The 27,598-nt window shown below is 61.5% G+C and overlaps 9 protein-coding genes across 9 annotated transcripts; 3 read left to right on the top strand and 6 right to left on the bottom strand.

The window, feature by feature from the left end:
* Positions 1-544: 544 nt before the first annotated feature.
* On the bottom strand, positions 545-1,998 carry VTJ83DRAFT_4901 (uncharacterized protein; the record flags this gene model as incomplete). The annotated part of the gene is made up of 6 exons (XM_071011442.1): positions 545-580; positions 723-854; positions 962-1,565; positions 1,657-1,739; positions 1,813-1,894; positions 1,958-1,998. 6 exons carry the CDS (start codon positions 1,996-1,998, stop codon positions 545-547), a joined length of 978 nt encoding a protein of 325 aa, XP_070866351.1.
* Positions 1,999-2,497: 499 nt separating this feature from the next.
* Positions 2,498-4,620, bottom strand: VTJ83DRAFT_4902 (uncharacterized protein; the record flags this gene model as incomplete). Its single annotated transcript, XM_071011443.1, has 3 exons — positions 2,498-4,324; positions 4,377-4,505; positions 4,564-4,620. The coding sequence occupies 3 exons, from the start codon at positions 4,618-4,620 to the stop codon at positions 2,498-2,500; spliced, it is 2,013 nt and encodes a 670-aa protein (XP_070866352.1).
* A 1,024-nt stretch (positions 4,621-5,644) lies between these two features.
* VTJ83DRAFT_4903 (uncharacterized protein) lies at positions 5,645-6,644 on the top strand (the record flags this gene model as incomplete). Its single annotated transcript, XM_071011444.1, has 2 exons — positions 5,645-5,689; positions 5,748-6,644. 2 exons carry the CDS (start codon positions 5,645-5,647, stop codon positions 6,642-6,644), a joined length of 942 nt encoding a protein of 313 aa, XP_070866353.1.
* A 432-nt stretch (positions 6,645-7,076) lies between these two features.
* VTJ83DRAFT_4904 (uncharacterized protein) lies at positions 7,077-7,513 on the top strand (the record flags this gene model as incomplete). Its single annotated transcript, XM_071011445.1, has 3 exons — positions 7,077-7,087; positions 7,185-7,268; positions 7,381-7,513. The coding sequence occupies 3 exons, from the start codon at positions 7,077-7,079 to the stop codon at positions 7,511-7,513; spliced, it is 228 nt and encodes a 75-aa protein (XP_070866354.1).
* Positions 7,514-8,042: 529 nt separating this feature from the next.
* VTJ83DRAFT_4905 (uncharacterized protein) lies at positions 8,043-9,289 on the bottom strand (the record flags this gene model as incomplete). The annotated part of the gene is made up of 4 exons (XM_071011446.1): positions 8,043-8,509; positions 8,641-8,821; positions 8,916-8,969; positions 9,107-9,289. 4 exons carry the CDS (start codon positions 9,287-9,289, stop codon positions 8,043-8,045), a joined length of 885 nt encoding a protein of 294 aa, XP_070866355.1.
* A 782-nt stretch (positions 9,290-10,071) lies between these two features.
* Positions 10,072-12,207, bottom strand: VTJ83DRAFT_4906 (uncharacterized protein; the record flags this gene model as incomplete). Its single annotated transcript, XM_071011447.1, has 1 exon — positions 10,072-12,207. One exon carries the CDS (start codon positions 12,205-12,207, stop codon positions 10,072-10,074), a length of 2,136 nt encoding a protein of 711 aa, XP_070866356.1.
* A 1,347-nt stretch (positions 12,208-13,554) lies between these two features.
* Positions 13,555-17,526, top strand: VTJ83DRAFT_4907 (uncharacterized protein; the record flags this gene model as incomplete). The annotated part of the gene is made up of 5 exons (XM_071011448.1): positions 13,555-13,581; positions 13,678-13,718; positions 13,786-13,906; positions 14,009-17,094; positions 17,262-17,526. 5 exons carry the CDS (start codon positions 13,555-13,557, stop codon positions 17,524-17,526), a joined length of 3,540 nt encoding a protein of 1,179 aa, XP_070866357.1.
* Positions 17,527-18,139: 613 nt separating this feature from the next.
* VTJ83DRAFT_4908 (uncharacterized protein) lies at positions 18,140-20,149 on the bottom strand (the record flags this gene model as incomplete). The annotated part of the gene is made up of 4 exons (XM_071011449.1): positions 18,140-18,386; positions 18,554-18,668; positions 18,742-18,853; positions 19,172-20,149. 4 exons carry the CDS (start codon positions 20,147-20,149, stop codon positions 18,140-18,142), a joined length of 1,452 nt encoding a protein of 483 aa, XP_070866358.1.
* A 2,863-nt stretch (positions 20,150-23,012) lies between these two features.
* VTJ83DRAFT_4909 (uncharacterized protein) lies at positions 23,013-23,629 on the bottom strand (the record flags this gene model as incomplete). The annotated part of the gene is made up of 2 exons (XM_071011450.1): positions 23,013-23,514; positions 23,574-23,629. The coding sequence occupies 2 exons, from the start codon at positions 23,627-23,629 to the stop codon at positions 23,013-23,015; spliced, it is 558 nt and encodes a 185-aa protein (XP_070866359.1).
* Positions 23,630-27,598: the final 3,969 nt, after the last annotated feature.

Below are 27,598 nucleotides of genomic sequence, written 5' to 3' on the forward strand. Positions count from 1 at the left end.
AGCGCCAGCCTCGTCGTCGTCCGCCTCAACGCTTTGGCGGCCAGCGCTGCCGGGATCGCCATCGGCGATGATCGTGCCACCCTCACCAAGGTACCTAGGATTTGGCTGAAAAGCAGGCATTCTACTTGCCCGGGACCATGACATGCAAGCGGCACAGAAGCGGTCCAGAGTCCGAGTGAGGCGACGGCGGATGGTGCAAGGTCGTGCGAGGCCCGGCGTCTTTGTACGATGGGGAATAGGGTTTGAAACTCGCCGTGGCGGCCAAGGAAGCGAAATGGTGGCAGCGCAGTAGAAGAACGGATCGGCAACCGCACCAACCCGAAACAAAGGCCCGCGAGACAAGACACGAAGAGATGTATAATCCGAACGAGAACAACCAGCAGGACGAGCGCCAGATAAAACCGACCAGCCTCGAGGGAAACCCAATTCCCATTGAAACCTCTCAAGTTCGTATCCCACGGCTGACCATTGGCAAGCACGCCGCTCTAGGTAGACACACCATTTCACCCGGACCCCCAAGCATTTCTCGCGCGGCGGCGGTCGCCTACGAAGCGCTCTCCCTGCTCTTGCGGTAGCTCGCCTGTTCAATGGGTGCGGGGCAGAGTGTCAGCAAGGAACAAGACAACCCTCTTCATTTCTTTTCCGAGGGGGAGGGGGTCTGTTTCTGTGTAGGAAAGCAACAACAGCAACAACTACAAGGAGTAGGCCGCGGCACGACTTGCCTCCTGTTCGACCTGCAGCCCGTCGATGATGGGAGCCAGCTCGCAGAGAATCTCGTGCGCCTTCTTGTGGAACTCGATCTGCGCGGCCACCAGCTCGGCCAGGTTGCGCAGGGGCTCGGGGGACTCGAGGACCTGGAAAAGGAAAAAAAAAAGGGGGGATGGGTTAGCAAGCTGGATCCAGGAAAGGGTGGTTGAGAATATGTCGGGAGCGGAGGGGGGGGGGGGGGGAAAAACCCTACATTCTTCATGACGCCGACGGCCTCCTCGGTCTGGGTGACAAACTCGTCCTCGGCCTTCTCGATCTCCTCCTGGGCCTCGGGGCTCAGCTCCTCGTCGACGTGGTGATCGGCGCGGGCCGACGAAGCGCCGGGCAGCTTCCAGGTGGTGCCCTTGACGCGGGCCTTGACGGCATCCAGCGTCAGGCGGGCCTTCTCCACCGCCTTCCTGGCGCGGGTCGCAAACGAGATGTTGGTGTTGAGCGTCGTCGTCCACCCGGCCAGGAAGCGGCTCTGGATCTGGGCGTCCTGGGCCAGGCGGGCCTCGCCCACGCGCTCGAGCGCCAGCGCGTACTTCTCGAGGGCGGTCGCCAGGGGGTCCTCCCCGGCGCCCGTGTGCTGCTGGTGCAGGGTCTGGCTGCCGGAGAGGGCGGCGCGGGCCATGGCGTGGTGGAACGTCTTGGGCTGCGGCTTGGCGGTGGACGGAGCCGTCAGGGCCGCCTGGGCCTCGGCGGGGGTCGTCGCGCTCGACAGCAGGCTGACGCGCTCGCTGACGGTGCGGCCCAGGTCCTGGAAGGTCTCCTTGATGTTGGGCGGGTAGTCGTAGGACTCGTGCGAGTACTGCGAGCTGTTGGCGTGGAGCGAGACGTAAGCGTCAGCGGACGGCCGATGCGCAGCGCTGGCTGCTCGGGAAGGTAAAAGAAAACAAAAAGGCTCACGTCACGGCCAGCATCTTCTGGTGCACCGCCTTGAGCGCATCGACGCGCTTCTCGAGGTCGATGTAATCCGGGGGGAGCTGGGTCTGTCGTCGCCGCCCGGCGTTGTCAGCCGCCTTGGTGTCAAATCGCCAGGCTCCCAAGGGGAGGAATGCGAACCTTGTCATCGACCTGGCCAAGCTGCTCCTTGGTGTACTGAAAGGTGCGCGTGGCAAAGGGGGTGATTTGGCCGCCCAGAGAGCTACAAAGGTGCCCAAGTCAGTCATCCGGCCTCGCGGCGGTACAATCATCGGGGTTTCCGCACGTGAGGCTCTTCTGGAGGCCCTTGAAGTTGAAGCCGTCCATCGTGGCTGTGAGGGAGTTGCTGGGGTCGCTCTCGGTCGTGTCGGCACAACAAGTCGACCAGCGCGATGCGATGTCGACCTGGAAAGATTTCCGTTTCGGATGCGATGTGTTTGGGATTGCCAAGGCAGCCCTGCAGGTGACGCTGTAGATCTAGTTCCCCTGTAAAGTATGGAGGGGTAGGCTGAAACGCCGCGAATGTTACAAACAGTACGCGAACGTAAATTACGGTAACGGACGGGCTTCCAGAACGGTGCCTGTGTCCACACCCATCTACTATGTAAATGCATAGAAGCCGACAATTATCTTCCCAGGGGAAAGAAGATGCGGGACAGCAGCGGTCAAGACGTTATCATCCCGTCAACTCCGGGAGCTTAGCTTAGCCATTCTTCAAGCAAATTTCTTATAGATCAAACCCTGGAGGTTGATCATGCAGGTACAACAACGCTGGGCATCCCCCCCCCCCTTCCTCCGCCCCGGCCTCTCACCCTATCGTCCAACTCTAATCCGCCGGCTTCGTATCCGCCCAAGACGGCTGAATATTCCTGCACACGTCCTCGTAGTCTCCCATGATCTGCTCGCTCTCCGCCGCCTCGGGCGTCGTCCAAAACATGGCCCAGTTGCTGTCGGGCAACTTCTTCACGCCGCATGAACGCTCAAAATACCACTTGTTGACCGGATTGTTCTTCCTGCTCCTCCAGCAGACGCCGTCCGGGAAGCAGTCGCGCACCATGGCGTTAAATACGATATCCGCCACGCCGCCGGCTCCCTGGCTCCGCTTGAGCACGGCGAACTTGTCCAGGTAGGGGACCAGGCGACGGGTGGCGTATGCCGTCTCCGCGTCCATGCCGGAGGGGCGCTCCCACGTCAGGATCGCCCCGCCCTCGTACTCGCCCGCGATGATGATCCCGGCGAGGTCGTTCTCGACCCGGCGCAGATAGTGCTCGACGTCCAGCTGGCGGTTGAACGAGTCGTTGATGAGGTGGACGAGCCGCGGCAGGTCAATGCACGTATCGGTCAGACGGAGACGCGGGGCGCCGGGTTTCGGGGGCGTCCAAGGACCGTTGCGCGGATCCGGGAAGATGGTGACCGGCAGGCCCTTCTTGGCCAGCGTCGTGGTTGGCAGACGTGCCAGCGCGTGATCGCCGCCACTGGCGCTGGACTTGATGCGGCCGATGGGGAGCGAAGCTGAGTAGATTGGGCGGTCGGTGATGAGGTTGTGGATCAGAGGGTTATGCCACCTCCTGGTCTTGACTCCGCCCAAGAACTGGCCAACGCTGGTCTCATGGATCTGATCGGGTGGCGCCCGCCGGTTGGCAGCCTCGGCTGGGCTGGTGATGATGGCCGAAGACGTCGACGGGAGGATGGCCAGGGTGCTTTTCACAAGCTTGAGGTTCTCTGCATGCCTGGCCTTGGTGCTGCCTGCCGTGCCCTTCCGCGCGTCAGACTGTCCTCGGGAGACCAAAACCGCGTGCAGCTTGTCGAACTCCTCTTCCAGGTTCACAAACACTCGTGCGCCGTCCCCATCTCGCACCCTGGGGATTCCGCCTGCCGGATCAATCACGATAATCCGGTCCACCAGCGCGTTGCGAGCAAGACCCGGCTCGACGGACCGGCTCGCTTCGCCTTCCGGGGCCATCTGCGAGCCGAGCTGCAGACCCGCGAAGTAGCTGGTCAGGGCATAGATGACGCCGTCGGCATTGACCGGCGCATACGTCAGCGTCTCATCGCACAGCGCGCGTGGAGGCACAACCAGAATGTGGCCATGCCGCAGCGGCGTTGTCAACCCGCTGCCGAAGCCGACGAAGAGATCCGGGAAGTCGGCCGTGGGAAGTCGATGCTGCGCCTTGCCGTTCTTCCAGATGGCCGAGCACACCAGCTCCGCGCCGGGCGAGCTGTGCCGGCTGATGGCTCGGATCAAGCGGTCCGTTTGCTGAAAGATGGCCTGACGCGCGTGGACGGCTTCCCCGTCATCCAGGTCACAGTCGGGAACAAGGATGCTTCGCAGGCCAAGATCTCGCAGCCGCGTCAGGGTTTTGGCAACGCCGTCAAGCAGGTCGTCGTCCCAGGACTGCGGCTGCCTGACCTTGACGATGGCGATGTGGAGAACCTCGCTCGCCGACGCAGCCGACGCAGCCGACGCAACCGACGCAGCCTCCGGGCCCTGGACGGAAGGGGGGGCGCCGCTGCGGTCACGAAGCTCGTCGCTGACGACGGCGGCGGGGGGCGGCGTCGTTTTGGGCCCTGCGCCCCAGGAGCCAAACGTCTGGAGGTACGTCTTGGCATCTCGCTTGGTGGCGGACGACTCTAGCACCGAGATCAGGAATTGCTGCCGGATGCGTTAACACAGACCGAGCCATCCGAACGTCGGGGTTTCGCACCCTGTCCGACTCTCTCTTCTGCTTTGCCTCGGTGGCCGAGGGAGGGCGCTTCTCGCCCGACCGTCCCGACCGGACGCCATTCTCGGCCGTAGAAAAGCGCTGGATGCTGCCTTGTCGGAACGCCAAAGACTACCAGGGCGTTAGGGATGCCGCGATAGAAAGCCGACCATCGATTGCGCGCTCTCACCTGCGTTGCCGAGGTTGCTCTCTTGCACGCACCCCGGACGCCTCGGCCGCCGAGCATGTTGCGATTCCAGTTTGGCGATGATGTCGGACGCAATTCCCTCCTGGGCGGGTGTTACCGGGTCCCTTTTTGAGGGCCCGTCCAGCGACAAGCTGTCAGAGGAAGCCGGTGTACATGTCTCCGCTGGCGGTGGAACAGGAGGAGGTCGGGTGGTGGTGAGTCGATGGGGAAACCTGGAGAAAGGGCTAAGACCCCTGTTGGCCCAAGAAAATAGTTAATCAGATTATCAGATAAAAAATCCCCGGGAGCAGCTGGCACGACGGCACGACGGCACCCCATGCGAAACGGATGCCGCCGACGCCTGGAAGATAAAACCCCGCAGACGTTTCCCAGGTTCCAGGATCATGACATACTATACACAGTAGGTCGTCAGGAGGTGGGACCAGTCCCCGCAGTCCGAAAGAGCCCCCCCCCCCTTCTCCTCCCGATGCCAACCGCCTGGACGGCCGAGCCCCTGACCTCGCCGCGGGGTTCCGGGATAACCTTTCGAGGGGTTCGGGTTCTCCCCTGTACGCAGTACATCTTGGTGAAAGCGCTGAGTAATACAGAAGGACGGTTGTTTAATACACAGCAGACGCGCCTGCACGCACATAACGCAGTATCATACACGCACCACCTTTCTGGACCCCTTCTTTTCCGTGATGACCGGTGGTGAGAACCCGGTTGCATCTGCTCAATCCGAGCAACTCCTGCTGCTTCGTTCAGAATGTCTTGCTCCTGCTGGTTATTTGTAAGCCTTTCTGCATGGCATGTCAACGACCATGGGAAAGAGTTTCCCCGCGGGGCCCCGAGTCATGCCTATTAAAAGCGTCCCTCGAAGAGCCGGGCTGTCTGCTTGACCTGTCTGGAGGAACATGTCCAACGCCACACCTGTCTGCTCTCCAACCTCATCGCCCAGCGATCGCGCAACCCTGCCGCTGTGCCTCGCAAAACAAAGCTCCTGGCTCCTGCAAGCATCTTCAAGAGCCTTTTTTTGAATTTTCTATCTTGACCTACGGGACCTCCTCCCCACGCCTCCGAAGCCATGGCTCCCAAGCTCTTCTGGATCGGCCTGGGCAACATGGGTCGGGTGGGTGCTGTTCTGCCGCGTCGGCGAGAGCCCGGTGGCTAACCAGGGATGCGCGCAGGGCATGTGCAAAAACGTCATCAACAAGGCCGACGTCCAGCATCCCGTGCTCGTCTACAACCGCACCAAGCAGAAAGCCGTCGAGTACAGCACCCAGTTCGAAGAAGGGCGGGTCGAGGTGGTCGACTCGGTGGCGGCCGGCGTGGCCAAGGCCGACGTCATCTTCACGATCCTCGCCAAGGACGACGTCGTGGAGGCCATCGTGGACGACCTTCTCGGCTCGACCGACGTCAAGGGCAAGCTCTTTGTCGAATGCTCCACCATCCACCCCGACACGACGGCGCGCGTCTCCAAGAAGCTCGTGGATGCCGGCGCCGAGTTCGTGGCGGCCCCTGTGTTTGGCGCGCCGGCCATGGGCGAGCTGGGCCAGCTCGTCGGCGTGCTGGCGGGGCCCGAGGCCTCGGTCCAAAAGGCCCGGCCCTTCTTCCAGGGCGTCATGGCCAAGGCCGAGATCAACATGAGCGGCCTGCCCTATGAGAAGGCCCTCCAGCTCAAGGTGATCGGCAACACCTTCATCCTCAACATGGTGGAGCAGATCTCGGAGGGCCTGGTGCTCTCGGAGAAGGCCGGGCTCGGCACGCAATACGTGCGCGACTTCATCCACCTCATCTTCCAGGGTCCGTTTGCGGCCTATGCGGACCGCATCCTGTCCGGCAAGTATCACACCATGGACTACCCCCTCTTCCCGGTCGACCTTGCCATCAAGGACGCCCGGCACGCCCTTAGTTTGGCGGAGGCCGCAGGCGTGCACATGGGAAATCTGGATGTGGGATTGGCGCACCTGGAAGAGGTGAAGCAACACCAAGGGGAGAAGGGCGACATTGCCAGCATCTACGGAGCTGTCAGGGCGAAGGCGGGGTTGAAGTACGAGAACGAGCCCACTCCGGGTCTTGAGTAAAAAAAAAAAAAAAAAGAAAAAAAAAACACGCCTCAGATAAAGATCCCTCAGATGCAGATCCTAGAATCTTCATATCCTAGACCACCGTTTAAACGAACGTTGTTCTCTGACCCTCGGTGCTTGGTTGCCCTGTTACATCAGTTACGCCGTAATACGGAGTGCACAGCACGCTGTGAGCGGTGGAGTTTCTGAACCACGATCCCCTTCCCAAGATTATGTAATCGAGCCTTGGCAACCAGGCCTTCGCCCGTTCCGACGCGCAGCCAACCTCCAACAGCCGCTCGTTGCAACGCAACTCCATCCAGAGCGACGCTGCCGGCCGCATCACCTAACAACACCACCACCGCTTCGCCGATTGAGATCGAACCACACAGGCCTCGGCACCATCTCCGTCCGTTGAATTCACGCCGGCATTCGGATCTACTCATCGCAATGGCTAACGGGTACGCTGCGACCTGGGATCCTTGGGGGTCTCGAGGCTTTCCTCGCGGAAGACGCGGACGGGGCTGGATGGCTAACCTGGGGCTTGCATGACCACAGCTGGAGCGTCATCATCGGGCTGGTGATTGTCGTCGCCATGTGCGTGGCGGCGTGGATCTTTGCGCCCAAGGGCGAGAACCAAGTGTGCGTCCTTTTTTTTTTTCTTGTCTCTCTTTCTCTTTTCTCTCTCCCGTGTTTCCTATCCCGCTCGAACGCTGCTGAACTAACACCCGGCCGCCGTTGCCCGAACGCGCAGGCTCTGGCGCTCGTCCATCATCCTCTCCATCGCCAGCTGCTACATCATGTGGGCCGTCACGTTCCTGTCCCAGCTGCACCCGCTCATCGAACCGAGGCGGTCCGACCTACGCAAGGAGTACATTCACCATTGAAGCCTCGAGACGTATTTCACCTGCTCTTTGCGGTCGGGACGGGAAGAGGAGGGGGGGGGGGGGGGGGGGGTGGGGGCAACCATGACTACCCCCGGCTGTTGTACGAATAATACATACTGGGTACCCGTGGGCATTCCATACGGACGAGGACCGGCGTTTTTGGGAGGCGGGAAAGACGTGTGCTGCTTTTTGACGGGTTTTGGATTCTGTTCGCATAATGGCGGGTTTGGGATCTGTACAAACATTGCGAGAGTATAGGTCAGGCCCAACGAGGGCAGAAGGAAGACGGGAAGGGGGAGGGGGAGGGGATGGGCAGGGGCGGGGGCTTTAATGCGAGGGCATCGTTCACACTCGTACGCATGTTCTCTCTCACTGTCTGCTCTGCTCGCGGACACAAACATGGCAACCGACGGGCCAGTTCAAAAACAAACAAACAAACAAAGCGGCAGGAAACCTCTTTCAAGTACAAAACGATGACGCGCAACCAGCCCTGTCAAGACGCTCGCTCGCCGCCTTGGCCGGCCGGTTTCTAACCCACGGCCAGCCGGCCCGCCCAGTCTCTGAGGTACGCCAGCATCGCCATAAAAGCCCTCCCATCCTCGGCCACCTCGGTGGCGCCCGAGCCGGCATCCACGCCCTCGAGCCCCGCCGCCCAGAGCACCGCCCGTCCCATGGCCCACCGGCTGACGGCCCCCGCCGTGGCCAGCAGGGCCGCCGTCCCGTAGCCGCAGTCCAGCAGGATCTTGAGGGCCTCGACGTTGTTGGCCACGACGGCCCACCCCAGGGAGCGCGCGGCGGCGGGCACGTCGTACTCCCAAATGACCATGAGGATGGGGAACAGCTTGGTGGAGGAGCTGACGAGCAGGGCGGTCGAGACCGAGTTGGGGCGGGAGTAGCGCGGCAGGATGCCGAGCAGGGCGAGGGGCGAGAGGCGGGACGAGGTGAGGAAGCGGATGGAGCCGTGGAAGGCTATGGTGGAGAGGGTGCAGAGGAGGACTGCAGGGGTGGGGATGCGAAGGAACGCGGCCGGGTCAGCGGGAGAGTCGGAGCCGGCGAAGGAGCCGGTGGGCCGGCAGGATGGGAAAGAGAGGACACGGGAGGGAGGAGGGGGGGGGGGGGGAACGTACGGAAGAACATGTATTGAAAGACGATGGGCTGCTGAGCCAGCCGGCCAAAGTTGGCGCTGGCATGGGAGACGCCGGGGGAGTCGGGGTCGGGGACGGAGGCGGACTGGCCGCGCTCGATGCGGGCCCAGGTGAGGTAGACGTCGAAGAGCAGGAGAAGGATGCCGAGGCGTATGATGGAGGGCTGGTGGCGGCGATGTCAGCATTGTTTTCCCATTTTCGTGAACTTTTTTTTTGGAGGGGGGAATACGAAAGAACAAAAGAAAAAAAAAACGTACCGCAAACTCATCCTTGTCCTTCATCAACGTGTTATGCAGCAAGTGCCTGTACACCTAGACGCCCGCAACCCCCTCGTATCAGCCCGAGCCCTTTTGCCTCGTTGCCAAGTCCTCCCTGGCCGTCGGCGGCGGCAACAAAGAACCCCGCGCGGTATCCAAGCCAAGTTGCCGGACGGGGCCAAGGCACGCACCTGCGGCTTGATCAAGACGAGATCGATAAACATGACGACAAAGTCGTGCTCGACGTACTTGTCGCAGAAGCGGCCGCAGTTCTTGCACACGGTCAGGCGGATGTTGTGGCCGCCCGACTTGCCGCCGCCGCCCTCGCGCCAGAGCGTCTTGACGGGATGCCGGCACTCGATGCAGATGGGCATGGTGGCGTTGGCTGCGCCGAAGGGCGCATCTCGTTCGACGGGGGTGCGGATCGATGGATAGGTCGGTGGTTTGCTAATAAGAAACGGGACAGAGATGCGAAGACGCGCGCGCGCCGTTCGCTGGGGGGGGGGGGGGTATTGCGGCGATAAGACTCCTTATCGGAGCTCTGTGGCTCAGGTTGTTGCTGTATTACGCAGTACGATCATTGGATGGCCCAGGGCCAGCATCTTCCGCCAAACCACGTCACTTGCATAACGACCGTAATTCATTACACAGCAAGGTACAGCGCCTTCGCTCAGAGAGGTACGGTACCGTACCTCAGGTACCCAAGCGTAACGAATCATCATCACCACCGCAACCTCCAGGCTACCTTACCTACCACCACGTGCCAACTCGAGCATTTGAACGGTCCATGGTGCTTATGCCGGTCTGCTGCTCATTGCACGTCCAAAGACTCTGTCCGCAAATCTAGTCTGCAATTCTCTAGTCCAGTACCGTGCTGCCTATACAGGCCATGCCTATGATGACGATGACGATGATGATGATGATGATGATGCCCACACTTGCTCAAGTGATCCCCTCCATCTGTAGAACAAGAACCATTCCCGCACCGCAGTGCAATGCTACGTCCGCGTAGGACTTGGAACGTAGAATCTCTCCCATGAGAACCGAAAATCGACCCACTTGCATCCAAGACTCTCCACCCCGCCAAAGGCATGCATATGCCACCGAACCACGCAACAGCAACACCGGCCGCGTCCGACGTCTATTTCTCCCGTTTCTAATCCATCTTCTTATCCGACCCGCCTCCTCCCCTCTCTCGAAGCAGCTGGCCGGCGCTCCTCCCCGAGGCGATCGTCGACCCCGCCGCGGCACCCGGCCCGGGCTCCGCCGGCGCCGACCGGCCGGCAGAGTCCCAAGACGGCGCGTCGTGCCTCCCGTCCTCGCTCGGCGTGTCCTCCAGCTCGATCAGATCCCCTTCCAATCCCGGGATGAGCCTCAGCCCGCCCGCGCCATGCCCCGTCTGAGGCCTCAGGATGGGCGTCATGATCAGCGGGCCCTGCTGCTTGGCCTTCTCGATGGCGCCCCGCAGCCACGTCTCGATGGCCGCGGCGGCCTTGTCGAGCCCGTTGCTCTGGCGGGCGGTCGCCGTTATGTCGTGACCGTCGGCGGCGAAGGGGCTCTCGGCGATGGCGGCCGCCACCTGCGGGTCGACGTCGTCGTCGCCGAGCAGCGGCGTGAACCCGAAGCGGGCCGTCTCGGAGCCCATGACGGACATGGAGGGAAGAGACTCGAGGCTGAGCCCCGGCAGGTGCTTGCGGGCCCACGCGCTGAGCGAGTCATGCTCGGGTCCCGGGGCGCGCACGTGCCGGCCCAGCGAGCCGACGCCGCCGGGACGGCGCATCCAGACCGGGCGGGGGTCGTCGTTGTCGTCGTTGTCGGCGGCGGCGGTGGCGGCGGCGGCAGCAGAAGCGGCAGCAGCAGCAGCAGCAGCAGCAGCAGCAGTAGTAGTAGCAGTAGCAGCAGCAGCGGGGAGGATGGTGCTGCTGGGGCGGGTACGGTTCGTCGAGAAGGAGGTGCCACGGCCCCGCGCGGACAGGGCGCTGTGGCGGCGCGAGGAGGTGCTTCGGGGGCTGTTTTCGACGGTCGAGTCGGAGGCTGAGGGGTGAGGGGCGTCGGTGGAGACCCGCGGAGTAGAGAGGGTGGATGTCGTATGCACGCTTTTCTTCCGGCGCGGGGGGAAGTAGCCGAGGGCTTTCCGCGGCACGCGCGCGATCTCGACCGGCGTCGGGTGCGAGTCGAGGGATACCCACCGAACGTGAGTCCAGGGCTTGTCGTTGTCGGTGAGGCCGCCATCGGACGGGTTCGGGTCCAAGCTGCCGTGCCCGTTGGTGGCTGAGGGGGTCCTGGCTTGGAGGGTGCGACCGAAGGGATCGATGTTCGCTTCGGACGGGTGAGATGATGATGAGGAGGAGGAGGAGGAGGAGGAGGAGGAGGAGGACGACGACGACAACGACGATAACGGTGCTGATGACGACGAGCTTGCCCCGGGAGGCGGATCGCACGGACGGCCCTTCACCTCGCATGCGTCCACCGGGATGGCCAGCCACTTGCGGACCTGGACGTTATCCCGCGACCACAAGCCGTTTGCCCTGCGAAAGGCGTCCTCTCGGCACCTGTACTTGAGCACGATGCCGGCATAGGTGTCTGCAGGTTGGACGTGGTGGATGTAGGCGAGGTACTCCTCCGGCTCTTGGGTCTGGGCCGTGTCCCTCAGGCCCTCGTCGGAGCTGCGCTTCTTGAGCGCCCGCCCGCCGTCCGGCCCTCCAAGGCCTTGGTGATTTTCCAACACGCTTGCCGTCCGCAACGCCCTCAAGGCGGCTTCCCGTTCGGCCCGCGACCCCGCCGCGATGTCGTCCGGACGGGGTCTTGCTTCGTTGGGCGGAGCAGGACCCCACGCGTCGGCGGGGTTCCCATTCCTGCTGCCGGGTTGCCTCCCCGGCCTTCGCGTCCCGGGCCCCTCCCTGATGCCGGATGCAACCCCGCTTCCAGAGCCGCCCGGCGCAAACAGGGACGAGGCCAGCTCCTGAACGGCCGACCAGCCGGACGTCCACGAGCTGTCGAGAAGCCCCAGGCCGCCCTTGCCCCGGGGGCCGCTGTGGCCGTGGACGACGTCGGACCCCACGTCGTTCCTCCCCGTGACGGAGCCGATGCGGGCCTGTGGCAGGGAGGATCTGTCGCGGGCCGGAGAGCGGCTCCGGGCGGAGGCCGACGACAACGATGCGACGTCATCCTCCTGGGAGCCGCTGACGAGGCGGCGGTTGCGGGGGCGGATAGAAGCGGCATTGGCGTCTCGGGCGGCAGACAGCAGCGTGCTGGACGAGGATGTCCGCGATGGCATCATTGCCTCGGGCATCCTCGGGACCCGACCGTCGGGCTCGAATCGCGGCGGCGGTTGCGGCAGCGGTTGCGGCGGCGGAGGTGGACGATGCGCATCCGATCGCGGGGTCGTAAAGATGAGTCCGTCATGCGCCGTGGGCTATCGGCGCTATGGGGTTCCGCGCCGTTCGGAAGGCCGTTGGTCGATCAGCGCGGCAACCCGTGGATCGAGCAGGCGGGTGTTTTGACAAGGGGGAGAAGCGGCGATGACAGGTCTCGTTCTCCGAATGGTCCGAGGTACGTCGTTAGGTAGGGACGTACGTAGCTTTAGCCGCAATGTGTCAAGGTTCACGTCGCTGGGTGGGCGCTTGGGCGGGTTGGCAAGCCCGAAATCAGCATCGGTACCTCGAGGTTCGTGCTCGGTACAGTCAAAGCATCCAGAGGGCCGGGTGGCGTCGAGAAATGGTTCCGGGCCGGCACCAATGCATCGATGCGAGGCGAGGCTTCTGGAAGCCGGGGTGGAAGTATGTAGGTCGGTAACCTGACAATCGCCAGATGGGATGGCGTTTCAAGGGACCGAGCTATCGAGATCAGCCCAGTGCATTCAGCGCCCAGTGAGTGCCCTGTGCTCTCTCAGGCGAACGTCAGCGTTTGGGGGGGGGGGGGCGGCACCAGCGCCAGCGCACCTCATGCAGGGAATGGACGGGTGCGTGCAAGTGGCGGCCCCTGGAGGGGGGGGGGGCTGTTCTCCATGCCACGGATCGGGAACCCCTGCTGTCGCAACCTGGAAGCCCCCCGAAGCTGACAACCTGGCCAATGGCTGCCAAGCAGCGGGGCACAGTCCAACGGCCTGGCGGGTGGCGGAGGTTGTTTTGGTTCCAGCAGGATAACGCTCGTTACCTGGTAGGTACCGTCAAGGTGAGGTACCTACCTGTACGTACTGTGTAACATTCCCCCGAGTTCGAACCTTCCATTACCTTGACATACAGCCTTACGATACCATAACACAGCATATAATACACAGTTACACAGTAGTACCACAACGAAGCGTACCGCGCTTTCGTCACAAAGCTGAAACCCAAGACGGACAAGAAACCCGACGCACGTGCCCCCGTGGCCGGTCCCCCAAATTCCCGTTTGGTTTGCTGCGGGGCGACCCCAACCAAAAGTAAACAAATATTCACGTCAACTCTTCTTGGACTCTGGCGGTGGAGAGAGGGGCCCCGCGCGCCGTGTCTGCACACCCGACAAACCCTCCATCCATTCCGGATCCATTCCGGGTTGCCAACTCGGAGCGCGTTCCCGCGTCTCACTGCAACCGCGACAGACCCCACGCCAGGACGAAACGCGAGGAACAAGTTCCTTTCCTCCAAGGTCGCCCACCATGAGGGTGACGGAATTGATCATCGACGTACGGCTCCCCGCCAGCTCTTCCCGGCATGCCCTGCTGGCCGCCCGCGTTGCAAGGTTGCAAGACGTGCTGACCGCGGTGTCTCTCTGTGTGCAGGGCTTCAAGTCGTACGCCGTGCGAACCGTCATCTCAGGATGGTGTGTGCTTCCGAGGATGGCCAGAGCACCAGGAGAACGCGACGGGCTGACCACCGACGGGCGACAGGGACGAGAGCTTCAACTCCATCACGGGCCTCAACGGCAGCGGCAAGTCCAACATTCTGGACGCCATCTGCTTCGTGCTGGGCATCACCAACATGTCCACCGTGCGCGCGCAAAACCTCCAGGTACGGCGCCCTCGCGCTCCCGCTCCCGCTCCCGCTCCCCCTCCCCCGACAAAGAGCCAGGTCCGCAAGGAAAGCGAGGGTGCTCACCCTTTCTCTCCGTAGGACCTCATCTACAAGCGCGGCCAGGCCGGCGTCACCAAGGCCAGCGTCACCATCGTCTTCGACAACCGAGACAAGAAGCGATCGCCCATCGGCTTCGAGGAATACGCCACCATTAGCGTCACGCGTCAGATCGTGCTCGGCGGCACCACAAAGTACCTCATCAACGGCCACCGCGCCCAGCAGCAGACGGTGCAGAACCTGTTCCAGTCGGTCCAGCTCAACATCAACAACCCCAACTTCCTCATCATGCAGGGCCGCATCACCAAGGTGCTCAACATGAAGGCGGTCGAGATCCTCGCCATGATCGAGGAGGCCGCCGGCACCCGCATGTTCGAGGACAGGAGAGACAAGGCGCTCAAGACCATGGCCAAGAAGGACCTGAAGCTGCAGGAGATCACGGAGCTTCTGCGCGACGAGATCGAGCCCAAGCTGGAGAAGCTGCGCACCGAAAAGCGCGCCTTTCTCGACTTCCAGCAGACCCAGAACGACCTCGAGCGCCTGACGAGGCTCGTCGTCGCCCACGACTACGTCCGGTGCCAGGAGAAGCTGAAGCAGTCGGCCGCCGAGCTCGAGGCCAAGCAGCAGCGCGAGAAGGAGCTCGACGAGTCGGCCGCCCGCCTCAAGAGCGAGATCTCCCACCTCGAGGAGGACGTGCAGCGGGTCAAGGCGGAGCGCGACAAGGAGCTCCGCAAGGGCGGCAAGGCGCAGGCCCTCGAGGAGGCCGTCAAGAAGCACGCCAACGAGCTCGTCCGGCTTGCGACCGTGGCCGACCTCAAGCGCAACAGCATGGCGGAGGAGCGCGAGCGCCGGGCGGCCTGCGAGAAGACGGTGGCCGAGCTCGAGGCCACGCTCCAGGAAAAGACCAAGGCCTACGAGAAGATCAAAGCCAAGCACGACGCGGCCAAGGAGGCGGCCGAGAAGCAGAGCAAGGAGGCCGAGGCCAAGGAGGAGCTGCTGCAGACCCTGCAAACGGGCGTCGCCTCCAAGGAGGGCCAGGAGAACGGGTACCAGGGGCAGCTGCAGGACGCCCGGAACCGCGTCACGGCCGCCGTGACGGAGCAGGAGCAGGCCAAGATCAAGATCGCCCACCTCGAGAAGCGCATCCGGGAGGAGGAGCCGCGCGCCCTCAAGGCCCGGGACCAGAACGCGGCCCTGCTCAAGGACCTCGAGGGGCTCCGGAAGCAGGCCCAGCGCCTCGAGCAGGAGCTCGCCAAGCTGGGGTTCCAGCCGGGCTCGGAGCAGGAGCTGTACAAGCAGGAGAGCCAGCTCCAGCAGACGGTCCGGAACCTGCGGCAGGAATCCGACGTGCTCAAGCGCAAGGTGGCCAACATCGACTTCCACTACGCGGACCCGGTGCCCAACTTTGACCGGTCCAAGGTCAAGGGCCTCGTGGCGCAGCTCTTCACCGTCGACAAGCAGTTCCTCCAGGCGGCCACGGCCCTCGAGGTGTGCGCCGGCGGGCGGCTGTACAACGTGGTGGTCGACACCGAGGTCACGGGCACCCAGCTCCTGCAGGGCGGGCGGCTGCGCAAGCGCGTCACCATCATCCCGCTCAACAAGATCGCCGCCTTCCGCGCGTCGGCCCAGACCGTGGCCACGGCGCAGCGCATCTGCCCGGGCAAGGTGGACCTCGCGCTGTCGCTGGTCGGCTACGACGACGAGGTGTCGGCGGCCATGGAGTACGTCTTTGGCAACACGCTGGTGTGCGCCGACGCCGAGACGGCCAAGCGCGTCACGTTCGACCCCAACGTCCGCATGCGCAGCATCACGCTCGAGGGCGACGCCTACGACCCCTCGGGCACGCTGTCGGGCGGCAGCGCGCCCAACTCGAGCGGCGTGCTCGTCACGCTGCAGAAGCTCAACGACATCACGCGCCAGCTGCGCGAGGCCGAGGAGCAGCTCGCCCAGCTGCGGTCGCTCATCCAGCGCGAAAAGTCGAGGCTCGACCAGGCCAAGAAGATCAAGCAGGAGCTGGACCTCAAGACGCACGAGATCAAGCTCGCCGAGGAGCAGATCGGCAGCAACTCGTCGTCGTCCATCATCCAGGAGGTGCAAAACATGAAGGAGGAGATCGCCCGGCTCAAGGAGTCCATGGTGGAGGCGAAGCGGCGGCAGGCCGAGGCCAGCGCCGACATCAAGCGCATCGAAAAGGACATGAAGGACTTTGACAACAACAAGGACGCCAAGCTCGTCGAGCTGCAGGCCTCGGTCGACAAGCTGCGCGCGTCGCTCGACAAGATGAAGGCGGCCAACAAGGCCCTGCAAAAGGAGCTCCAGACGGCCCAGCTCGACTCGGAGCAGGTGGCCGCCGACCTGGCGGCCGCGCGCGAGCAGCTGCACGACATGGACGTGGCCCTGCGCGCCCAGGAGCACGAGGTCGAGGAGCTCATCGAGAAGCAGCAGCGCCTCAAGGAGGCCCACGACGCGGCCCAGGCCCAGCTCGACGAGGAGCGCTCCAAGCTGCACGCCTTTGACGACGAGCTCGGCGCCCTCGAGCAGGCCATGCGCAGCAAGAACGCGCGCCTCACCGAGGAGGGGCTGGAAAAGCAAAAGCTCGGCCACCAGATCGAGAAGCTCCACAAGGAGCAGCAGGCCGCCGCCCAGCTCGTCTCGCGCATGGAGCACGAGCACGAGTGGATCGCCGACACCCGCGACCAGTTCGGCCGCCCGGGCACCCCCTACGACTTCCACGGGCAAAACATTGCCGAGTGCAAGGCGACGCACAAGAACCTGCTGGAGCGCAGCCAGGGCCTCAAGAAGAAGATCAACCCCAAGGTCATGAACATGATCGACAGCGTCGAGAAGAAGGAGGTGTCGCTCAAGCACATGATGCGCACCGTCGTGCGCGACAAGCGCAAGATCGAGGAGACGATCGTGAGCCTGGACGACTACAAGAAGAAGGCCCTGCACGAGACGTGGGAGAAGGTCAACGCCGATTTCGGCCAGATCTTTTCGGAGCTGTTGCCGGGAAGCTTTGCCAAGCTGGATCCCCCCGAGGGCAAGACCATCTCGGACGGGCTCGAGGTCAAGGTGTGCTTGGGCAAGGTGTGGAAGCAGAGCTTGACGGAGCTGAGCGGTGGTCAACGGTACGTCTTTTCTCCTTCTCCTTCTCCTCTCCTCTCCTCTCCTCTCCTCTCCTCTCCTCTCCTCTCCTCTCCTCTCCTCTCCTCACCACCACCACCAACAACAACAACAACAACAACAATAACAACGCTCGTCAATCTCTCATCTAACCTGGCAATGAAACAAACAGGTCGCTCATCGCCCTCTCCCTCATCATGGCCCTCCTCCAGTTCAAGCCCGCGCCCATGTACATCCTGGACGAGGTGGACGCCGCGCTCGACCTGTCGCACACGCAAAACATTGGCCGCCTCATCAAGACGCGCTTCAAGGGCTCCCAGTTCATCGTCGTCTCGCTCAAGGACGGCATGTTCCAGAACGCGAACCGCATCTTCCGCACCCGCTTCAGCGAGGGCACGAGTATGGTGCAGGCCTTGACGCCGGCGGATTTGAAGTGATCCTTTTTTTTTTTATTCTTATTTGGTCTATCCGTCCAGGGTGGCTGGGGGGATGCTGATGATGGGTGCGTGTGTGCGCGCGCGCGTGTGTGTGCATGTGTGTGTGTGTTGGGTTTGTCTGTGTATTTACGCGGGCGGGTGTGTCGTTGGCTGGGTGTGCTTTCTTTTGGGCTGCTCTTCATGGATGCCAAAGGGGCGGGAGAGGGAAGAGGATTGGAGTCCCGGTGGATTGGGTTTATGTGTATGACATAGGGTGTGGAAGGACTGCGGCATGACTACCTCGGTAGGGGAGTGGATCTACGAATTTATGCGTTCATCATGTTCAATGCCCTTGTTTTTCTCTTGGTGAGCGGTGCCTTGTTGGGAGATGGATGGTTGTTCTCTTGGAGGCGTACGGACCTGATGTAACTACGTGGTAGTTGGACGTGTCCCTCGACCCTCGGCCGCGAGATTGCTCTCTTTCTATGGAATTGGAATTACAAACACATTTCATCTCGGTCCCCCAGCATCCAATGTCCTCCCCTCCCCAGTCCTATACGCTTGTAGTATTTCTTTTTCCAACACAGCAAAGCACACAGGCGCACAACCCTGCCTACGATGCGGCCAGCCACCATTAAATGGGAATATATCTATGCTCCCCCCTCTCGAGCACCTCGACCGGCATTCCCACCTCGACCCAGCTCTCCAGGTCTTCTGGGTTGGTTGACGACGACGCCCCAGGAAACAGCGGCGTCATCTGCATTCCCATGCAGCCCTTGTGCGGAGCCCCCTCGTCGACCTCGCGGTACTTGCGAAGCGCGCGGTCGGGCTCGGCCTTGTGGCGCAGGCCCGTGTCCTGGTCGACGTTGGGGAGCTTGCAGCTGAAATGGGTCGTGTTTGTTAGCGGAGCGTGTGTGGGTTGAGGCGGGCATTGCGTATTGCGCGTCGAATGCGAATGTCATGGATCCGGAGAAGCGAAGCTTTGGTGAAACAGCGAGCCAAGAGGAGACGAAAAAAAAAAAAAAAAAAAAAAAAAAAGGGCACGTACCGAACGGTCCGGCAGGACACATGGAATGTCGAAGGGGTGCGCGTACTGCCGGGGGCAGGAAGGAAACGTATCTTTTTCCACGTCTCCTCGTCGTAGGGGGTCTCGCCGCCGTCGACTGCAAGGTGTGCGTGTGTCAGCCTCGGCGTCAGCCAACGTGGCGACCAGCCGGACGCCCTCTGCAAACTCACCGATGATGTTGGCGCGGAACCGCCGGGGGTCCAGCTCCCGGAGGTCGTCGTCCTTGTCGATCTTGGCTTCAAAGTCCCAAACGCTAGTGAGGTTCAAAAGGTGCAGGGGATACTGCGGGGTTTCCCGGCACGGGCGCGTTAGCTAGCCTGTTTTGTTGTTTTGCACCGTGCCGTTGCATGCTTCCGTCTCGGAGGTTTAGGATGGCTAAAAAGCCGCAATCGGGCCAATTCTCGGCCGGCCCTTGCATCATGCGGGGTCGGCGGCCGGCTTTTCACATGCCGGTAGGCGGAAGTACGGGAGAAGCGGCAAGAGGAGCGTGCACCTTGCGGCGCGTACACAGTAGGCGTGTAGGAGGTGGATGGGTGGATGGGTAGGTAGGCGGGTGGCATGGAGTGCGCGCATGGGTGAACGAAAATAGCCCCAACTTACCGCATCCTGGAATCCCGTCACGGGCTGGTACCCCGCGGCATCGGCGGACGGGGCGCAACGACGGACAGCGCGCAATCGGGCCGGATCGACGCGGAGCAGGGCGAGCGGGCCGGAGACGCCCAGGTACTGGCCCAGCTCCGGCGGCAGCTCGGTGCTCACGTCGAGGGCTTCAACCACGTCTCTCCAGATCTTGACGGTGGCTCGCCGGTACCCGCGCTCGGCGGCCGCCTCCGGGTCCTCGGGGAACGCCACGGGCAGAACAAACTCCATCTCGGGCTGGGCGGACCATCCGCGGGTGAACTTGGCGGCAAGCCAGGCGACGGCGCCCCGCAGGCCCGGAGCGCGCCAGGGGAAGCGCACGAGCAGGAACGGCTGGGCCGAGGCCGTCGACGGATGGCCGCGCGCCTTGACAACGTCGGGCACGAAGAGGTCGACGCTCACGGTGGCCAGGAGCGGGAACTGGCGCTGGGTGATAAAGTGCCAATCGGGGCTGCCGCCATGGTCGGTGCCGGCGGCCGAAGATGCAGCAGCAGACCCGGGCGAGCTCTCTCGCTGGGCGAGGGTGTAGAGGCGGTCATATTCGAGGCCCGTGGCGAGGACCTTGCTCTGGCGCAGCTCAATGCCGCGGCAGGACTTGATGGGGTAGATCCAGAGGCTGCGGATGGTGGTCTTGGTGGTCTTGGAGGCGGTAGTGTTGGTGGTGGTATTGGCGGTCTCCTTGTTGGGCTCCTTCTCGGCGTTCTTAGCTGCATCGGCCCTTTTGCGGTTGGCGTCATGCAGTGCCGATTTGGCCGGTGCTACGCCAACTTGGACATGCGTCTCGAGAAGAGCGTCGCGCTGCGACGGGGGGAAGGGCGGGAAAATGAGGAGGAGAGGCAGGAAAAAGGCCAGAATGGTAACGGCCACCATGAAAACGCCCGTCGCATCCGCCACCGACGCCGGTCCGGCCCGCGGAGGGGGCGCCGTGGTTCCGTCCATCCTGCGTGCCGCGGTGTGGGCCGAGGTGTGTGTAGTGAGCCGTCGTTGATGGTTCAAGGTGAGGTACGGTTTGATTGTGCCACAAAAGAGCTGCGGTGAGCGAGAGCTTGGGGCCCGAAGCCGCGACGCTTCGATGACGGTACCGTACGTAATGGCCGTACGGAGCTGTAACGAATACGGTGCGGGATTGGGCCCATCCCGGCCGCCCAGCATCTCCCACCCCACCATGAGACGCAGGGCTGTGGCCGCAAGAGAGAAAAAAAAAATAACTAAGCTTTGTTGGATTGCAAAATCTATGAGCACAATCCATAGGAAGAAAACGATACGTATCGTAATGCTGGCAATGTCGGTCACGGCTGGGAAGAGTTATGGTGGTTGATATTGCCCCTGTTTTGTATACATACTATGTATACAGTAACTAACGTACAGGGTTGGGGTTGGCTTCGTTGATGTACACAGCAGGTGCTGTGTAGACATGTCCTCATGGACCAACCCCAAATGTTCGCTCAACAAGATTCGAGAGACTAAAAAGCGAAGGGTAGTCCTAAATGAACCGCTTCAGGGACCGGGACTTACACAGTGACCCTGCATCATTATCATCGTCATCATCATACGGTCATATTCAGGAGAATAATTGTATGTGCAGGTGAGGGCTCTGGGCACGAGAGAAGGATTGCCCAGTGCTCCCCGCGCGCGCGAGAGAGAGAGCATCAACACCAATCCTGATATATGCCAGCACACGAGTACTACATCTTTCATTGTACGCTGTCTTCTTCTCCTCGCTGCTGCTTTAGATCGTCAAGGTCGATGGGAGTCTTTCCTGGCGAGGCTGGGATTCCTCCATGACAAACCCCCAGCAAGGTACCAGCTCCCTTCTGGGTCTTATGCTTCCAGCGCCCAGGCGAACATCATGATGACAGGGCTCGGCTTTGGAGACGAGACGAATGCACTTCGAACACAATGCAGCTTCCTTGGTGCATGGGACGGAACGGGACCCGACGAAGCGCTAGATGGGCATCGGCCTCGGTAGCACAGGATCCAAAGCGGCTCCAGCCCGGTGCAGTTGACTCCGGGACTAGCACGACCGCGTACACTACCCCGAGAGTCCGATCTGGAGTTTCTCGGTCGACTTGGTACCTGCGGAGCCTCTGCCGGCGAATCGACTACCCAACTGGGCATGTGGGCATGTTTCTACATAGAGAGGTACCTGGTATCCTCCATTTCTGGTCTTGTCTCGAACCCTCAGGCGAGGCTAGGCTAGGCCACATTTCGCAACTCGGACGTCAAGCCTGAGACCGATGCGAACCCGTCACCAGCGACCCAGGCACGACAAGGAAGCCGTCTTGTACCCTGCAGGTTGTTCAAATCGATAAGCCGAGGAGGTCCCTACACTAGACACGTTGGGAATTGATGAGCCCTTGAAAACTTGGTTCGACAAACCCCAGGAAAGAGGATAAGAATAGAAACTTCCGAGTTGCAAATGAGGTTCGAGACGACCGCTGAGCGCAATGCTCACGGGGCAAGACACTTCCCTACCTACCTGCCTACCGACCTACTACCTACCCAAGGATGCCAAAACATACCGGACTCGGACTGACCACTCGTCAAGGTGCGTCTCGGGGAAGATGTTGGACCAGGTCAACCGGAAGCAGCCCGCAAGATCCGAAGACCTGAGAGGTCAAGACCAGCCTCCTCGCTCCTGGGAGCGCCTTTGGCCCCATCGCCCTAGTTTGGCGCCCAGAAGCCGTTTTCCCTTTCCTGGCTACTTTCTCCGGCCATCCGGGCGCCCAAGCGTCGGTGCCCGCTGTCACCCCCCAGCGCCATTGCGGGATCACGTCCCGAAGTTGCGGCCAGAAGCTGTCAACTGTTCTGCAGGCCAGGACCGAAGCAGAAAAAAACAATCAAAGCATCACTTGCAGCATGCAGGTTGATGCAGGCCGGCGTACAGGTCACAGCTTTCGGAGGGGTTGTCAAGTCACTGCACTACTACTCTGCTTGTCCCTCTTTCCCGAAAAAAAAAACAAAGGCAGTCCACCGGCAATTTCTGCCGGAAGCCCACGGCGATAGGTAACGCAAGCGCTCAGCGTACCCCAGAAGCTTGTGTGTGAGAGAGAAAGAGAGATTACGTATGGTTATGTGCCAGGGCGCGAGAAGCCAGGCGACTGAGATGCGGCTGCTGCAATCGTCACGGTCTCACGACGGCCGCAGATGGAGAGAGTGGTTTGATTCCGGGAGAAGGGTAGCGCGCGGCGGGACCACGGGAAAAGAGATCGAATGTCTCTGGGCCTTTGGTTGTTGTCCCTGGTTCTGCCACAGAGGTTGGTTGCTGCGACTCCAAGACAGGGTGGTATTCTCAGACAAAGCCGCAGCCAGAAACCCACCGGACGAGGGGGTGTGTTCCGACGGCAATGACCCGAGAGAATCGGAAAGCATCCGGGTTGGATACGTGAAGCGGTCTTCACCATCTTCATTACTATACATCTGCCAATCAGGTAGACAGACCCAAGGTGCCAACCGGTCCGGGTCTTTTTTTTTTTCTTGTTTTTTTTGTAAAACAACGCATTCCACCGAGCCGCAGGCTGAATAGGTGCTTCAAGTTTCTCACGCAGTACGTAGTATCGTGTGTACGCAGCGGGCAAAATAGTCTGGGCTGAATGTTAGGGTAGCATCTTCGGAAAAAAAAAAGAGGAAGGATTGACGACAACCTAACCAGGTAGAAGCAAAACCGGGCCTTGCCTCGACTTCAGCTTGTGGGTCGGAAGAGCCTCTCCTATGTGCACTGTTCAGCACGGTACCAGCAATTTCCTCTGGGCGTGAAGAACCGGTGAGGGTCTCCCCGGAGGTCCGAGCCTGGTGCTGGGCCTCAAGGATGCGCAGCAGCCTTCGAGAGCAACGCAGCGCCGTGGTAGGGTATTGAATAGCCAACATATGCCGTGACAGGGAGCGGCGAATGCCCCTCTCTGGGAGGGGGTGTGCTAAGCAGGCGAGATGAGGCTATATCGTCGACTGGCGCCGACCATAACACGTCCCTGCGGAAGGACTTGCGGTGACAGTCTCGTCCAACCAGGAGAAGGGTCGAGTCGAACGATGGTCCTTCAGCAGCCGCCCCAATCGCCGCCGGCCATGCCGGTCTTCCAATGTCGACGCCGGAGCTGAACAGTATGCATGTAGCATCCACTGGAGAAAGGGCGTGATGAGGAAGAGACGGGAGGAGGGGGTCCCCGCCGTAACCAGCCCATTGGAACCTCAGGGGCATAACTTCGGTCATGTGCGATGGCTCCAACGACCAGATGACGCAGCGGTGTGCGCGGCAATCGCATTGACAGACGGTGGCATTCGCAGGGGCGACGTGAAAGCCGATGGAGTCCTGGAAACATGATGAGCAAAAATGTTCCATTTGACAAGAATAGAAGGGCCCGTGTACACGTGTACGTGCCGAGGAGCCAGATATCCTCTCTCGGAGCTCAGCGTCTTCGTCATCGTCAATGTGGCATAAGATGGAGAAATTACATCAGAAGCACGGAGCAGGATGGTGTCAATGCGGAGAGAGAGAGAAAAGCCCTTGAGGCCTCGGCCTGTCCAGCGTGTGAATGGAGTGGACCGGTGAAAGGCCGGCTGCAGGTGGCTGGCAAGGCCAAAGACTCGAGAAAAGGCACATGGCGGCAACAATGACGCCCGTCGGCCGAGGTATCGACGTCAGGAGCTCAGGATAGGACGAGCTGTAGCCCTGGAGGTTGTTGGTGATGGTTCCGGTGCAAAAAAACGCGCCTTTCCTGTTCCTGGCAGAAAGGGGGCTTCGCCGTGACGTTAATGCAAGGTTAATGAGGCGGGCCCCTGCAGCCCGGCCCGTGTGGCACAGGGCACGGAGAGCTCCACCAAGTTGCCGTTGTGGGAAGTCTGCACAGTGGCTGGGCCAGTGAGAAGAGAGGCACCCTGCCCGGCGGCCCCGGAATGCCGGTAAGCCTCTTCGTAAAGACTGCAGGGCCATGATCGACGCGGGCTGTGTCGGCGCATGAACTTGGCTCATTCGCACGACTTAACCTTTCATTTTGGATGGGTGATCGGCTTGCCGCTGTTCTGGAAGATTGCATGCAGGGATCTGGTGGACCGTCATGTTGGGACCTAGGTGGATGGAGTGCGGCTGATGACCGACTGATGCTAATCATGGGTGAGATGCGAAAGAGAGGTTCCAAGGAGGTGGAGACGGCGGGAGCTGGAGGGAGAGAGTAGAAGGGGGGGGGGGGGGCGGGGAGCAAACACCGTCTTGCGGCCGCACGATGGAGGAGGCGACAAGTGCGGACTATGTAACTAGCGCCCGGTCGATTCTTTCAGATTTACGAGTACGAAGGCCCGCCGGAAGACCGTTCGATCGGGGAAGTCAGGGACATGGATCGGGGGCCGGAAGATGAGGGCGAATGAAGATCTGAGGTTGAGAAAACTTGGGGAGAGACAAGACAACGGCGCTGTATGGTTCCAGACGAAGCCGGCTCCCACGTTTGCCGTGACGTCGGGGCTTTGGGCGGAATCGCGGCAGAATCACCTGAACAGGAAGCCAGCTGTCGATGACGAGCTTCCAGGTTGTTGTGCAGGACGGCCCTGGCGCACGTGCTCGAGATGGATCCTGTGCCTACGAGATGGTCTTATGGGTCTTATGTGCCTGAACTATTGGCAGGGGGGCTGCAGCTCCTTCCACGGCAACTCTGTTTGGGTGGGAGGGAAGGAGAATTCAGTCTCTGTACTACTACATACACCGTAGGGGCTGGCAGGGCAACGACGAGGAAGGGACGGAGGCAAAAGAGGCAAGATGCTGCGACAGGTCCGAGGTCTTTTTCTGTATACGTAGGGCCGCGGTGCAGGAAGCAGGGCATCACCTTCCACGTTTTCTCTCGCTTCCGGTCGTCGGTCGCGGTCGGTCGTTGGCAGCTTCTGCTTCGAGCAGTGTCTCCGCATCCCCGCACGTGAGCCGGGACGAGAAGCGCCAATCCGATGGCTCGATAGCCGATAAGTCTCCTGGGGCCTGCTTCGGGGTATGTACCGCAGTGCTGACAGGTTTCCTCGCCCGGCATTGGTGGGTTATGGTCCTACACTGACTGCTCTGCTGGGCTCCTGCAGGCCTGGGCCAGGGGGGGGGGGGGGGGCGGCGGCAGCGGGCGGCGTTCACACCACGAGATGGCTTCGATCACGATTTCGCCACTTATCGGGTTCTTCGTCCAACGTCGACCGAAAGCCGCTCGAGGAACCGAGCAGCCGTCTGCGAATTCTGGACCGTTATGCCGCACGGCAGCGCTGCGCTCCGGCGCCGAGCCATGGACCCGGCAGCCTCATTCCGCTTCAGCACGCCACATTTAGCGTTGCTGTGGTTCGTCCACAGGCACGACAAGAATGGCTTTTCACCAATTGGCTGGAGTCGACGGCGCGAAGGGGCCGAGGCCCGGTGTCGTGTCAGAATCGCCGTTCGATACCCCGTTCCTCCGTGATGGACCCCGGCCACATGTCAATGGGCGCGCAAGAAATAGGCCTGTGAAGGAAGGCTGCTGCACGGTCTGCAGACACCAGGCACGCTTCGGGACAAAGCCTCCTCGGCCACAGCACATGCCGGTGGTGACGGGACGACGCCCGACGAGTCGTTTCGTCGTCTGTGCTGCCATCGCGCTAGCTGCCGGGATCGACGCAGTCGCCCCGCCCCGGGCTCGTCCGCTCGCACGATTTCACGCACAAAAGGCAGCTTCGCAGCGTCGCAGCGTCGCAGCGTCTTGCGATGGTTTTTTGATGAATCTTGCACAGCCTCCTGGGAGATCGGATCGGATCCCACCACTGCCGTACGCTAGGGCGGGCAGCCTCGCCTTCAGACGGCAGAACCCCCGGCCAAACCATGGGAGCGCGGTCGGTGCGGGCTCCATGGTTCTTCGCGGAGCCCTGCAGGGGCTAGAGAAAGCTTGGCATGGCTCAGCAGCGTATGTACTGTGTATTTCCGGTCTGCATGGGTGCCGCAAACCGTCGCCCCAGGCATCTCTTCGTCCATCCTGGCGCATTCACCAGAAGCAGAAGTCGGGTCACCAGTGTGTGCTACTGCACTGGAGTGTACGCTTATGCATCCATCCATACATACACCACGACTGCCTTGCGCACGCAATTGTGCCGGCTCACGACAGGGTCGAGCCTCTGGACGCCATGTGCTCGGCGTGCGGTGTCTAGAAGGGTGGTTTGCCGCACCATCAGAGCCATGTCTCAGCCAGGAACAGAGCAGCCCGTTGCGATGGCACTACGGTGGAGCGGCAAGTCAAGGTTAAACAGGGGCCCCAGCTGTGGCCAAGCTGTGGCCGGCCCTTGGCTCTTCAGTCCCACCGCCGGACCGTTGTGCAATGGAACCTCGAGGATGAGGATGCCTGCATCGTGACGCACACCAGGGACCGACATCACCAGAGCATCCCTGGGGCGACGCCGGCCCTCCCCATCGCCGCCGACAGTCAATCAAACGACGCACCGAAACCATCGTTCTGTGGCCAGAGCCTACGCTCCTACGCCTTTTGGCTTGATGGGCATGTCCTCGCGCAATATCCGACCAGCTGTCGACGTTGGAAGGGCTGCATCGCTGCACAACTCGCCGTCAAAGTTCCACTGGAGCAGAGCTGGCTGCTGGCTGTCTTTACCCCTGTCAACCCATGGCACTAAGCTGCTAGCGTACCAGCTGCAGATGCTTCTGCCGTCTTCTGCCGGCACACCATCCAAGGCTCTCATGTGCGCTGAACCTGGAGAACAAGGTGACCCAGCTCCGCCCTGATGGCCCCAAGATCGACCCAACACACACGCGAGAGCAAGAAAAAAAACCTCCGGGGGACGGTTGCTCCCCGGGGGTCCCAAACAGCCCCAAGCCACGGAGCACGAGCCGCCAGAGCCGACGGAGAACCAGGGGAGCCTTCTGCGACACACAGAGAGCCCCCTTCCGCCAAGTCATCCTCAAAAAGAGAGAAACCGTTTGACCCTGACATGACGAGCACCGCCACCCCAACTCTATCACGTGGAAGACGTGGATAAACTGGCGTTGGGTGTCTGTCCCCTTCCACCTGCACTGCTTTGCTTAACCAGTTCCCCCACAGTCGAGATTGTGCGGGTCAAGTTCATTCTAATGATAGGTGGTCGTGCTTGGAGGCGTCCACTAATGCATAGCATATAACTAACGTTAATATCTTGGTTATTTATGACCCGGGGGAAGGGTTCGATGGTCGATGACAGCCAGGCGCGCACCAAAGGATAGACTTGGACCGGGGTGTCCCCTAACTTAGAATGCTCACTCTCCCGACACCCCTCCCCCCCCTCCCCCCTCCTCCTCCACGCGGGACACACCCCCCTGCTAGACCAAACAGGGGGGCGTCAAATGTTCCCCCAGACGACACACCCTGAACACTTGGGGGCTTCTGTGATTGTCCTGTTATCGACTGATGAGATGGC

Source organism: Remersonia thermophila, chromosome 4, assembly GCF_042764415.1.
Source record: "Remersonia thermophila strain ATCC 22073 chromosome 4, whole genome shotgun sequence".
Lineage (NCBI taxonomy): Eukaryota > Fungi > Ascomycota > Sordariomycetes > Sordariales > Chaetomiaceae > Remersonia > Remersonia thermophila.